Source organism: Thalassophryne amazonica, chromosome 4 (genome assembly GCF_902500255.1).
Source record: "Thalassophryne amazonica chromosome 4, fThaAma1.1, whole genome shotgun sequence".
In the NCBI taxonomy this organism is placed as follows: Eukaryota; Metazoa; Chordata; class Actinopteri; order Batrachoidiformes; family Batrachoididae; genus Thalassophryne; species Thalassophryne amazonica.
Genome location: NC_047106.1, coordinates 97,302,621 through 97,317,538, shown reverse-complemented (window position 1 = coordinate 97,317,538; position 14,918 = coordinate 97,302,621). Strand labels below are relative to the sequence as shown.

The 14,918-nt window shown below is 41.5% G+C and overlaps 1 protein-coding gene across 1 annotated transcript in view; it reads left to right on the top strand.

The window, feature by feature from the left end:
- ppm1lb (protein phosphatase, Mg2+/Mn2+ dependent, 1Lb) overlaps nucleotides 1-14,918 on the top strand; it is a 252,099-nt gene that overhangs the window by 191,621 nt on the left and 45,560 nt on the right. Inside the window, exon 2 of the mRNA XM_034168299.1 lies at nucleotides 11,993-12,203. Within this exon, the coding sequence (XP_034024190.1) occupies nucleotides 11,993-12,203 (211 nt within the window). The remainder of the gene's footprint in view (nucleotides 1-11,992; nucleotides 12,204-14,918) is intronic.

The following is a 14,918-nucleotide window of genomic DNA, read 5'->3' as shown; positions in this document are numbered from 1 at the left end:
AAAATAATAATAAAATAAAAACAATACCCATACAATGTCAAATATTCAATCCAGAGTTCATGCCAAACACAAAAGTATTGCAAAAATGCAATATGTGGATGTGCAAATAAGCAATAGTAGTGCAAAATAAACAACATCAAAGGCTAATTGCCATTGAGTAATAAAATTGCACTAGGGATAAACGAGACCTGAAATCTTTTAGTCCTCCTCATAGGAGCCCTAAAACGACGGCCTGAGGGCAGAAGCTCAAAGTCTTTTTTCAGTGGCTGATTAGAACAATCCAGAACTGCATTAGCCTTTCTCAGGACCTGTCTGTTATAGATGGACATTACCCCGGCCTGCTGACTACCTGAGATTTTTCCAGCAGTTTTGACAAGACTGCCAAGATGACTCTTATTTGAACAATTCAAATTTCCAAACCAAGCAACAATACAAAAAGTCAAGACTGATTCAATAAAACTTCTATAAAAAAGAGTCATCTCAGAAGAAACCTGGAAGGTTCTCATCTTCCTCAAAAAGAACAATCTTTGCTGAACCTTTTTGGAGATAACATCAACATGAGGTTCAAAGCAAAGTTTATTATCAAGGACCACACCCAGATATTTATAGCTCTCCACCATCTCAACATCAACATTTTTAATAACAGTTGGTGATGGAAAACAGGTAGACTTCCTAAAATCAATAATCATATCTTTAGTTTTTGACACATTCAATTCCAGAAAAGACTCCTCACACCAAGAGACAAAGTCATCAACAGCAGGCCCGTGGTCCTGCTCATCTCCCTGAAGAAGACTGACAATAACTGTATCATCAGCAAACTTTAAGATGTGTCTGTTACTGACACTGCGGCACTCATTAGTGTACAAAATAAAGAGCAGGGGTGACAAGCAGCAACCCTGAGGAGAGCCAGTAGAAGAGGAGAGCACACGAGAAAGACCACCGTTGACTCTCACACACTGTGACCTATGAGTTAAAAAGTCAGTTATCCAACTAATCAGGTGAGGATCAAGTTTAAAATGATGGAGGAGCCTATCAGCAAGCAAAAAGGGTTGGATGGTATTGAATGCTGAGGAAAAGTCTATAAATAAGAGTCTGGCACGTGTCTTCTGTCCCTCCAAATGCCTAAACAAAAAGTGCAATAATGTTACCACTGCATCCTCGACACCTCTGCCAGCTCGGTATGCAAACTGCAGTGGGTCAAGCTGTTGTTCAACATGCAATAAAATTTCTGATCTGATAATTTTCTCAAAAGTCTTCATCACTAAAGAAGTCAAAGCTATAGGCCTGAAATCATTAAATACTTTGGGGGAGTCACTCTTTGCTATTGGAACAATAACCAAATGTTTCCAAAGCTTAGGTACTTTGTGCAGCTCAAGAGACCATGAAAAAATAGAAAAAAGATCACTGAAGTATCAGCATTACGTTATCCGGTAGTTCATACAACCCCTGGCAAAAATTTGGGAATCACGGGCCTCGGAGGATGTTCATTCAGTTGTTTAATTTTGTAGAAAAAAAGCAGATCACAGACATGACACAAAACTAAAGTCATTTCAAATGGCAACTTTCTGGCTTTAAGAAACACTATAAGAAATCAAGAAAAAAGATTGTGGCAGTCAGTAACGGTTACTTTTTTAGACCAAGCAGAGGAAAAAAATATGGAATCACTCAATTCTGAGGAAAAAATTATGGAATCACCCTGTAAATTTTCATCCCCAAAATTAACACTTGCATCAAATCAGATCTGCTCATTGACACTGACCCTATGCCATGACATTGACCCTGTTTGTCTTTTTGCAAGGAATGTTTTTGCAGTTTTTGCTCTATGGCAAGATGCGTTATCATCTTGAAAAATGATTTCATCATCCCCAAACATCCTTTCAATTGTCCAAAATATCAACATAAACTTGTGCATTTATTGATGATGTAATGACAGCCATCTCCCCAGTGCCTTTACCTGACATGCAACCCCATATCATCAATGACTGTGGAAATTTACATGTTCTCTTCAGGCAGTCATCTTTATAAATCTCATTGGAACGGCACCAAACAAAAGTTCCAGCATCATCACCTTGCCCAATGCAGATTCGAGATTCATCACTGAATATGACTTTCATCCAGTCATCCACAGTCCACAATTGCTTTTCCTTAGCCCATTGTAACCTTGTTTTTTCTATTTAGGTGTTAATGATGGCTTTCGTTTAGCTTTTCTGTATGTAAATCCCATTTCCTTTAGGCGGTTTCTTACAGTTCGGTCACAGACGTTGACTCCAGTTTCCTCCAGTTTCCTCCTATTCGTTCCTCATTTGTTTTGTTGTACATTTTTCAATTTTTGAGACATATTGCTTTAAGTTTTCTGTCTTGACTCTTTGATGTCTTCCTTGGTCTACCAGTATGTTTGCCTTTAACAACCTTCCCATGTTGTTTGTATTTGGTCCAGACTTTAGACACAGCTGACTGTGAACAACCAACATCTTTTGCAACATTGCGTGATGATTTACTCTCTTTTAAGAGTTTGATAATCCTCTCCTTTGTTTCAACTGACATCTCTCGTGTTGGAGCCATGATTCATGTCAGTCCACTTGGTGCAACAGCTCTCCAAGGTGTGTTCACTCCTTTTTAGATGCAGACTAACGAGCAGATCTGATATGATGCAGGTGTTAGTTTTGGGGATGAAAATTTACAGGGTGATTCCATAATTTTTTCCTCAGAATTGAGTGATTCCATATTTTTTTCCTCTGCTTGGTCTAAAAAAGTAACCGTTACTGACTGCCACAATCTTTTTTTCTTGATTTCTTATAGTGTTTCTTAAAGCCAGAAAGTTGCCATTTGAAATGACTTTAGTTTTGTGTCATGTCTGTGATCTGCTTTTTTTCTACAAAATTAAACAACTGAATGAACATCCTCCGAGGCCGGTGATTCCATAATTTTTGCCAGGGGTTGTACTTGGTGGTTTTTGAGCTTCCATGACCTTGGACTGGCTCATCTTTACCGCCTGGCCCAGAGTCAGGAGCAGGGAACTGAAGGAAGAAAACGTTATTGCTCTGAATAGGCAGTGGGAATGTGCGGAAAAAGGTCTATACAGGGCAGGATACAGTTTCTCAAGCTCAGCTCTATCTCACAGCAGGGTGTTAGTTCATGTTTGTTTGGCGAGGCACTTTTTTTTATCTGTGATTTATGTATTTTTAAGCAGGGCTGAAAGGATGAGCAGGTTACTCTCCAGCTGTGGTTGTCTCTGACAGAATGCAGGAACATGAGTGTATAAAAGTTGGAGCATTTAAAACTGCAAAATACATTTGAATGTCATCTGTAATTTAGTAGTATTGTCCTGAGGTCTGAGGGTTCTGATTTTATTTGTTTTAATCATAGACTGTGTATAAACTGTAGAAATCCTTGTGTTACATCACCCATATGTTTTCTGTAGAGCAGTTTTGGAGTTCATATGGGGCAGCTTTGGATGTTCCCATCTTGGCAGTGTTTAAATCAGCTTAAAGGAGACCTGCATTGAAAAAAATGCAGTCAGATTTTTTTGAACAAAAAATGACTTACATTTACACATGAGATCCTTCTGAATGTAGTAAAGTCAATCTGGAAGCCCAGATCTGTCATTCAACGGAGAAATCTTCATTTGAAAATGACAAATTTACAGCTAACATTTAGCCCTCCGCAAATTGTCCGTCTCATCATAGACGCTGCCGAGACGTCACGGACAAGACCCTCTCCCAGCATGCATTGCGCCAATTGTAATTTGTGGATTTACGTCAGTTTGCATCTGCACCTTTTTCTTGTCTTATACGGAAGGATCTACTTTTTTAAAACTTCATTTTGTCTTGCGGCACGTTTGGTGAGTAAACATTTCTTTTATTTGTGCTTGAAAATTATTTTGGGGGACTTTTTCATATGCCCGTTTGATTGAGTGGTGTCGCAATGAAAATCTACTGTCTTTAGCCTCCGGTACCATTGCGGGATATGGAGGCGAGACCCGCAAAGAATCCCAGTCATTAAAAATATATAAACCTCTCTCAGCGTCCATGGAGCTCTGGGGCTCCGATTGCCGAGACGTTATGTGCTGTGGATTTTGCCACAAGAAGTCTGTCCTTGCAGCAACAGGTGTACCGGCCACTTCACATTAAAACAGCAACCGTAGCGGAGGCAGAGAGTGGGATAGGAAGAACGGCGCCCGCTGTCGATGTCGTTGCTGATCTGAGCACACAGATCTGTATCTCACATTCATTGCAGCTTACTTTTGGATGTTGAAACCAGGACGTGTATAAGTAACATTACTAACAGATAAAATCAATTTCAGTGCGTGATCGGACTGAAGGCGGGAGCGCGTCGTCTTGTCCCTGACGTCATGGAAATGATACGGCTGTACAAACTGTTTTCACAGAGGGCTAAATTTTAGCTGCAAATTTGTCATTTTTAAACGAAGATTTCTCCGCTGAATTACAAATTTGGGCTTACAGATTTATTTTACTGCATTCACAAGGGTCTTATAAATACATATCAGCTATTTCTTTCTGAAATCTGACCACATTTATTTCAATGCAGGTCTACTTTAACCATAAATGGGAAAAGAACTGGCATGTGGGCAAGACTGGAATGACCTGGCCAGCATGGAAGTAGCCTGAACGTGCCCTTCATCCAGTGTTGTACTTAAGTAGAATTTTGACATATCTGTACTAGGGATGGGTATTGAGAACCGGTTCCTTTCGGGTATCGTTAAGAAATGATTCAATCCACTGACATCAATAAGCTTTTTGCTTAACGATTCTGTTATCGGTCCTTCAGAGTGGCCGTTGTTTTTGGGGGTGTTTTCAGGAAAATGATCATTTCTCTACATTGATTACATTCCCTGCAGCAGGTCTGTAATCAACTTTTCTGCAGCGCGGCTTTGCTTTGAACCTTGAACCAATCGAAGCAGTGGTTCGCAGATTGAAGCAATGCTTCGATCTATTGCTTCGTTTATTCTTTCTTTCTTTTGCTTAATTTTCCCCTGCTAAAACCCTAAAGCGCATACATCTGAGTATTATTTACCTTTTCTATGTTAAACCGACCTGTTATGGTCTTCTGAAACAGTTGTTAGATGTATTTTATAACTTAAAAACTGGAACGATGCTAACGCGTTAGCATGTCTATGGCATTTTCAATATTAAAAGTTAGCATTAAGCAGTTGCAGCTTTCATCACGTTCGGGTGCATTTGTTTTCAAATTGTAATATTTCTTAAATTTATTTTTTTTATATATTAATAATCTAATGATTATTATATACAATATATACTTATTATATATCATTTTAAAGAAAGAGACAAAAAGAACCTGAATAGAAACACAACAGAAAATATAAAGCAACTAACAATGAACATACATAAATAAATAAATAAATAAATACATACATACAGAAATAAATGTTTCCTGTGAACACCTAGTCACTCTCACACCTCCATTTCATCCCTGTCTTATTTAAGTTTAATGACAGTTTGTTTCGGTCAAACCATATTTTCAATGTGTTAATTTCTTCAGTGATTTCCTCCAGAACTATCTGCCAAACTAGAAAACTGCTACATCCTAGTAAGAGCAGAATACTACTGGAATGAATTTGAATAAGGAAAGTTGTGTTGCTGAAAGGCTCGAGTTTTGTAGGGGAGACTGGGGCCATTTTACCATTTTACATTTTTAATTTATAACTCTCTGAAACACTACTGTCTGCATTTTCAGAGTTACATTTTTTGAAGTAGTAGCTCAAAAAAAAAGGTTTTAAAATGTTTTTTCAAAAAATCCAAATCGATATTGGATCAGATCTAATCAAAATAATCAAGTCTGAATCTTAAGAATCGTAATCAATACCCAGCCCTACTTTGCAGTAGTTGGTGGTGGTGAGGTTTGCATTTTTTAAATACTTTTCCTTAAATTTGGCACAACTGTGTAGCTACAAAAGACTGTTGTGTTTCACAAGAGCCTGCCTGTTGTGTTTAACAGAAAAGTGTGCGCGGGATCCAGGAAAAAGAACGGCTAATTTATTTACAGCTACATACATCCACCTTTTGCTCACTCATCCCGTCACCAACACCAACTGCTCCACCAGAGGCAGATCCGGCCTTTTATAGGGGCTGAGGCCCCCTCCTGGTTTATCCAGACACCACACTGACTTTATTTTTGTGTCGCTGTTTCACCCTCTACTCGTTTTGGATTTTACTTTTACTCAATACTTTTACTTAGTACAGTAAATGTCAGATACTTTAAGACTTTTACTCAAGTAAAAATTTTAAAGGAGACTTTAACTTTTACCAAAGTAATTTTATGGTAAGATACTTTTACTTTCACTCAAGTATCACTGAGGTACTTAATACAAGACTGCCCTCATCTCAGACTCGCCAAACAAGCTAAGGCTAAAGCGAAAAGCTGCAGTCCTCATGCAAACAGTTCAGACTGTTTCAAATATTAAAACCATTCGCACACTGAGTAAATTTAAAGTCTTAATCTCACCTGTTACGTTGTTTTAGTTGGATTCATCGCCACAGTCTGACGAAAACTTAAAGCGTACGCCACATAAAGCGTGCTTATTTTGGAAAACAACATCTGAACATGCTTTAGTTCCTTGTTGCGGCTGAAGAGACGTAGCATTTTGAAAGATGTCGCTCTGTGTTTTGTGCGTTCCTCAGCCTGAACCAAAGAATGCTGATGGTTTTTGCCACAACAAGAAAATGAGCTTATTTTAAAAGTTGAAAGAGTCACAGCACCTCATTCATTCACGTCAGCGTTTACCACAGACATCAGTTGAACCTTCAAGCTCAGTGAAGGTGACCCCCACCCACCCACGTAAAAAAAATCCAAGCAAACACACTGAGTGGTTAGTGCTTTGTTTGTGCAGATTTGTGCCGTTAAAATTTTTATTTGTGCTGCTGTAGTTTCTGAGATATTAAGAGTTTTATGTTTGCGCTATGATGTCATCATCCCCTCAGCTTGCTCCAAAATGAACTGGTCTACTTTTTTAGTGCTTCATTTGTGCTGGTTTGTGCCATTCAAATGTTTATTTGTGCTGCTATAGTTTCTGAGATTTAAGATTTTTATTTTTGGGTGAAGACGGCGGGCACACACACGGCACGAGCAGGCGAGCGCGTTAACCCCATCGCTGCTGCATTAAATTACCATCAGAAATTACAGGGCTTTTTTTGTTGTTGTTTCGAACTCAGCAGTGGCTCGTGGCAGGAGCATGGTTTTCATGTTATTTTTGGTAAAATAATTCATTCATTCACATTTTGGTAAAATCATTCATTCACAAAATATTAATTCTGGCCGATATAAGGTACCTGAGTTCAGTGAAGCTGACTCCCCCCACCCACACACACACACACACACACACACACAAATCCAAGTAAACAGACTGAGTGGTTAGTACTTTGTTTCTGAGATTTTTTTTTTTTGGTCATTCAGAGGTCATCCCCCCCCCCCCCCCCCCCCCCCAAGCTTGCTCCAAAATGAACCAGGCTAGTCTACTTTTTTAGTACTCAATTTGTGTTGATTTGTTGTGTTAAATGTTTCATTTATGCTGCTATAGTTTCTCAGATATTGCAAGTTTTATTTACAGAGGATCACATATCTTGACCCGAATTGATTACGTCTGTGATCTGTAAAGTTTATAATGTGTTAATGTATGTACGTGTATAATAACTAATGTAATATCATCTCAGGACATTCAACCTATGTTATTATTGAAAAAATGTAAAACATATTTTTATGTTAATAAATTATTTACATTTTTAATAAACTGTGCTTTATCTTTACTTCACATTTCTGTCATAAAACATTAAATGAAATTGCTTCAAGGTTTTTTTTTTAGGAATGTCGAGCGTTGGGGGTGGGGGGAGGGAATGGAGCATGCTTCAGTCCTGTGAAAACAGTTTGTTGTCTTTGTGAGTTGAGATAAGAAACAGCCAATGTTCCCCAGTCTGAAGAAATTCCTCTGGAGGGAAAACAGTGGGGCAATTTGACCTTTAGGATATATAAGCCTGTAATGTTGTGGTTGAGCAGTGAAAAACACTTTTAACAGTTCCACTTGAACAACCAAATCCTGTTTATGAATTAAGAATATTCCCAATTATGAATTAAGAATATTCACCAGCCTCTGAAACCTTCACTTCAGCCGCAAGGCGCGCATCTGCTCCAAGATGTCATCCAATTTGCGACTGAGTTAGAGTCATCGCAGTCTGAAAATGCACTACCTTGCCAACCTCGTTAATCATGACGGACAAGCGAGGGGCCGTGGTTCTTGAAGCCGCTGTCTTGCCAGTTTTCCGGTAGATCAGGGCAGCACATAAGCCAAAAAGTACCAGCCCTGCTACCATAAGACCAAAAATGAATAAATCCTCGACGTCCTCAACAGAGAAAGGCGCAAAGCCATATGCCAAGAACTCCAGGAGTCGAGAACATAGCCGGCAGGATGCGTTCCATCTGGGCATGTAGGATCCCCTGGGCCTTACCTTCTTGTAGAAAAAATGGTGTCAATAGTGTTCAGAGACCAGCTGATCCATGGTTAAACCAATAGTAGTCCAATAGATCCAGTATCCAATATAATTTGAGGAATTCACAGTCTGGTGAAGTAGGGACTTGAAGGTTAAAGCAGAGAACAGAGATAAGGGAGAGTGGAGGAGATGCGACCACCCTCGTTGGAGTCCCAAGCTTGTAGCGCGCTCGCCTGCTCGCGGCGTGCGTGTGCCTGCTGTCATCTTGCAAAAATAAAACTTAATATTTCTGAAACTATAGCAGCACAAATAAAAATTTTAATGGCGCAAATCAGCACAAATGAAGCACTAAAAAAATAAACCATTCTGGTTCATTTTGGAGCAAGCTGGGGGGACGATGACCTCTGAATGACCTAAAAAATAATCTTTACCGTAACAGCACAAGCAAAAATTTTAATGGCACAAATCTGCACAAATGAAGCACTAACCACTCAGTGTGTTTGTTTGGATTTTTTTACACGTGTGGGGGGTCAGCTTCACTGAACTGATCCTTCAGCATTCTGCACGCAATGAAAATAAATCCGATAACAAGACAAAAACAAAATAAATTTAAAAAATGTTAAATTGCTCTTTTTGGCCTCCATGTGGAGGCCGCGTGACAGTGTACACGCTCTCAATGACTTGCATGTCAACATCTACAGGCTCCGCCTACCAAACAAAAGGGAACTGCTGGAGGTGGAAACAAAAGCCAAGCCAGACTTAACTGTTCCGACCCGTACCATACCGTGCCGTACTAACCTGGACTGCTTGATGGAAATGGAGGATGTCGGCATACGCTAGCTAAATTCTCACGGTGTGACAGCTGCATAACTTACTCAATGCAGCCAGTGTACGAGGGCTGTCAATAAAGTAACGGTCCTTTTTATTTTTTTCAAAAACTATATGGATTTCATTCATATGTTTTTACGTCAGACATGCTTGAACCCTTGTGCGCATGCGTGAGTTTTTCCACGCCTGTCGGTGACATCATTCGCCTGTGAGCACTCCTTGTGGGAGGAGTCATCCAGCCCCTCGTCGGAATTCCTTTGTCTGAGAAGTTGCTGAGAGACTGGCGCTTTGTTTGATCAAAATTTTTTCTAAACCTGTGAGGCACATCGAAGTGGACACAGTTCTAAAAATTCAGCTGGTTTTCTGTGAAAATTTTAACGGCTGATGAGAGATTTTGAGGTGATACTGTCGCTTTAAGGACTTCCCATGGAGCGGGACGTCGCGCAGCACTCCCAGGCGCCGTCGTCAGCCTGTTTCAAGCTGAAAACCTCCACATTTCAGGCTCTATTGATCTAGGATGTCGTGAGAGAACAGAGAAGTTTCAGAAGAAGTCTGTTTCAGCATTTTATCCGGATATTCCACTGTTAAAGGAGATTTTTTTAATGAAAGACGTGCGGACGGGTCCGCGCGTCGCGACGCAGCCGGCGTGGTGCAGCGGCACAGGAAAAACACCTCCGTGTTGATAACCATTTGTAAAATCCAGGTGGCTTTTGATGGCTTTCAGTGGAGTGAGTATATGAGAAATTGTTTAACAGCTGGACATGTTCCAACTTGTCCTTAAGGCTTCCAACAGAGGTGTTTTTCCTGTGGCGGAGCATCGCGGCGGCTGCGAGCCGATGCTGCAATCCGCCCGCACGTCTTTCATTAAAAAAATCTCCTTTAACAGTGGAATATCCGGATAAAATGCTGAAACCGACTTCTTCTGAAACTTTTCTGTTCTCTCACGACGTCCTGGATCAATAGAGCCTGAAATGTGGAGGTTTCAGCTTGAACAGGCTGACGATGGCGCCTGGGAGCGCTGCGCGACGTCCCGCTCCGTGGGAAGTCCTTAAAGCGACAGTATCACCTCAAAATCTCTCATCAGCCGTTAATTTTCACCGAAAACCAGCTGAATTTTTCGAACCATGTCCACCTCGATGTGCCTCGCAGGTTTAGAAAAAATTTTGATCACACAAAGCGCCAGTCTCTCAGCAACTTCTCAAAGGAATTCCGACGAGGGGCTGGATGACTCCTCCCACAAGGAGTGCTCACAGGCGAATGACGTCACCGACAGGTGTGGAAAAACTCACGCATGCGCACGAGGGTTCAAGCATGTCTGACGTAAAAACATATGAATGAAATCCATAGTTTTTGAAAAAAATAAAAAGGACCTATACTTTATTGACAGCCCTCGTATTCACCGAATTTTTCATAAGTCAGGATACGCAGGCTAAATCGTCAAGGTGTGACAGGCCCATATCGTTGGAAATTTTAACATGGAGTTGAATGGGAACTTGCTCACTTTTGGAGCCAGTCAAGGATCTGCAACTTTTTCCTTCTTCCATTGTGGCTTCATCTGAAACCATCAAAGCTAACTGCTTGGGTGGGAAGCAATCCCACATCCTTCTTGCTGTAAGGCCACAGTGCCAACCACTAACTTGCTTTTCAGTTTGACAACCTGCATCAACATTCACCAATATCTCATCTGTTTAGCCACATTATATGCACTTTTATTTTGGTGAGTTACAAGATGATAGAATGCATAGTTTTTCTGCTAAATATGTTCACAAACATGGGGAGTGTGTTGTGTGGGCCGCTGAAGAGGAGGTACTGCTGGCCCACCACCACCAGAGGGCGCCCTGCCTGGAGTGCGGGCTCCAGGCACCAGAGGGCGCTGCCGCGTCACAGGAGCAGCCGGGGTGACAGCTGTCACTTATCACCTACGACAGCTGTCACCAATCATCTGATCAGCAGTGGTATATCAGCAAGACGACATCTCCACCTCTTTGCCGAGATATCGCTCTACCTAGGAGGTACAGTACTCAGCCGACTGTGTTGTCTTTTTGACATTAACACTTTGTTACTTTTGTGCGTTGAATAGCAGACATTTCTTCTGACGAGAGGTGGAGGTGGATTTCCCGCCATACGTGTTGCTGGGTGCAAACGCACCCACATTTAACTGTTTTTGTTCCTCGCCAGCAGTACCAGATCCGACACGTGGAGGCAGTGGCCACCTGGGAGTTCGGGACTTGGCGGCTCCAGTATTCCCGGGGTTCGGTGGCGGAGGAAATCGTGTGGTTCCGGTTCTGCTTTGGACAGACGTCTCTTATCTTCGAGCCTGCCCACGTGACACATTTTGTGAATTGACTTCTTTGTCTATTATTGTAATCTGTTGTGTTTGTTGTGCTTATTCACAACAGTAAAGTGTTGTTATTTGACTTCCTCCATTGTCCGTTCATTTGCGCCCCCTGTTGTGGGTCCGTGTTCCTACACTTTCACAACAGTGGCTCATTTATCTGTTCATTCAGTCAGTGCAATTTACAGGGTTCATGCCTATGCTTGGAAAAGCCTGCAAATAATGCACTTAAAAGCATCCTTAAAAACACATCCTTAATGATGTGTCCATCACAGCATATTTAGTGACAGCTTCTTTTTTAAATTTTGTTTTAATGAATGATGCATGCAACTATTTTACTTTTATTCACTTTCCTTCTCTCCATTATCAGGCAGCTGCTGATTTTGCCAAGGCCCACCTGCCTGAGGCTCTGCGCCAGCAACTCCTGGCTTTTGAGAGACAGAAAGAGAGAGACAAAGAGAAAGACAAGGAGAAGGATGACAAAAAAGACAGTCTATCCTATTCCTCCATTCTTGAGCAGCAGATCCTGGCTCTGGATAAAGAAATGCTAGACAAGCTCTCTGCAACGTATAACGAAGCAGGTGTGTGTCTGTATGCATGGTTTTGTACTTATTTTACCCGCTGTATATGAAATGAACTAAATATATACCTCAAACAGGATCTTTTACTTAAGCCCCTTTCACACCGGCGCAAACGTAGAGTTGCATTGTGTTGTGTTTTGAGTACGCCTCAAATGCACGCGTACTCTCCATTTTTCCTGCGTGTCACATCGCTGCACGTGGAAAACACTGCTGTCTTGTCACAGCTCGTAACATCAGATCACAAAGTTCAGAGTCTGGTGTGTGCTCCCCCAAAAAAGAAAAAAAAAGGAAAATATTGCCATTTAAACTCACATACTTAAACGTCGGGCTTCTTGTTTGACCATGAGAGAGAGAAAGAGAGCACTGTCTCTCTGTCTGCTTTTTTTTTTTTTTTTAGACCTGCTGTTTGTGTTCTCTGTACCTGTTCTTTGTGTTCTCTCTCTTCCGAAGGAAATCCATTTTATGAATTGAAAGAATGTAACGATGTTTTCTGATGTGCATTTTAATGGATGGATCCCTGCTGGCTCATGCACACACACTGTGGGCTGTGTGGATCATTTTATCACAGACTTGCACATGTTGGATCATACGTGCTGCGGGCTGCGTGGATCAAACCTGTTCACATGCAATCTGAAACCTTTTCACACTCTGTAAACTGCCGCCTGGTTTGCACAGATCGAAGATCAGTTCGCTCTAAGAGATCACCAGAGACGCAAAATACTATTACGTCATGTCAGCCCTCAGCTCCATGGCAACAAGGGTGATCGCGCTCCTGCAAAGCCTCCCTGCTGTGAGCAAATACACAGCCCAGCCATCAATGATCGTGTCGGCACTCAGCAGCACCAAGACAACGAGGGTGATCGCGCTCCTGCAAAGCCTCTCCCATCACAGCAGCGCTCACAAACTGGCTTCTGTTTCTTCCACGCAACGTTCGAAGCCACCAACTCAGTTTCTACAGTGTACAGCTGTGTAGATTTGCATGCAGTAGGTCAGTGTAGCGCAGACTTACATGCAGAAGCGCTGACTTGCTTAAAACGGCGTGCTTTAATTGTCCAGTGCTCTATGCTGAAAAAATTTAACATGTTTAATTTCTTCCGCTTACTGCAAAAACTCAATGCTGAGCTACGTAGAGCTGCATAACTCAACGTAGTTGCTACGCCACAATGCGTAACTCTACCTTTGTGCCGGTGTAAAGGGGCTTTACCTGCAATACTGCCTCTTCACTCTGTCCACACCCTTAAAAAAAAAATCCATGTGGCAGCAAGTATATGATCCTTGGCTGTTTTGCATTTAAGGACAAACATAAATCACATGGGAGTTGTAGGATATGCAGATACACTTGCCATCACTCAGTGCACCCAATTAAAGCTGAAGCAAATAGAGAATACATGGGTACAAGTAAACTGCATGCTTGCATTGACATCACAGGTACAGTATCCTGATTTACAAGTGAATATGTACATGATAAAGATCTGCTTGTCGTTTATTGAAGGGTTGGTGACCCCTACACAGCGTATGGATGCACAGATCAGCTGACACTATAAGCAGGCATCAATTAGTCCACACTGATGTGTTTTGTGATCTACCCCACAGTGCTGGGCACAAAGTATTATTTTCTACTCTGCTGATTCACTTGACGGTTGTTGAGCAGTGACTGTCAGCAGCCCCGGGCCTTGCTTATTCAGCTGTTTAAATACAAGCTGATCTTCACAATGCTTGTAGTAATTATCTCTGGAGGGCGGCAGGGAGGGAAGAGAGTTGCAAGAGAAGAAGTGATTGATGGGAAGAGGTAGGAGAAGGGTCAAAAAAGGGGATGTATATGTGGAAGGAGGACATTTTGCTGTAATGGCCTATACAGTTGAAATGGTCTAAAAACGTATAGGACAAGCAAACCGACAAAGAGTGCAATAAAATAGAACTAAGAGAAATGATGGGGAAAAGGGCAAAAGGGGACCACAACATTAAAAGGGTGGGGAGATTGAGGACAGATGAACAAAGCTGATGAAAATATTAAGTCTGTATTGGTGAAAGTTAGGAAGGGAGTACTGTGAGACAGAGGAGAAAAAAGATAAATACTCCCAGACCAGAATGTGCAAAGTTGACAAATGTGGGTTATAATCATAAAGAGGAATGACTTTGTTATAGATTCCATCACAACTGTGTTTTTACATTTCTGAAGAAGGCTGAAGAAAATTACAGCCTTCACATCATGGAACCTTGATTATTGGGTTCTAGGTTTGTTATGAAATAGGAATCAACACAATTATAGAAAGGTTTGTTAGAAAATAGAGCTTTGGTCAGAAATATCTTGTCACGAGTGAGACCCCATGAGGTGGACTCACATGCTGTGAGGCAGCAGATAAAATGACAAAAAGCATTATTGACAGCGGCAGAAGCTGGTGAATCGCAGGAGCAGTCGCAGAGGCACGGAAGAAGGAGACACCGAGGGAAGCCAGGGCCAGGTGGAACCAGTGGAGCTGATGGTGGCAGGGAACTAAGAACATACGAAATTGCTAACAGCTCAAAAATAACTAGACTGAAGAAAAATGTGAGATTTTAGAGCTAAAACACTGAGGCCAGGGTTCCACATGGAAGACTATAATAATCTGGTGAGGATGGAGTGAAGAGTCTGGGTTTAAATACTGCAGGGATGATTAGTTGCATGTGTCCCAGCTGCCACAGGTGTACCCAATAATCAGCTCTACTGACAAAACA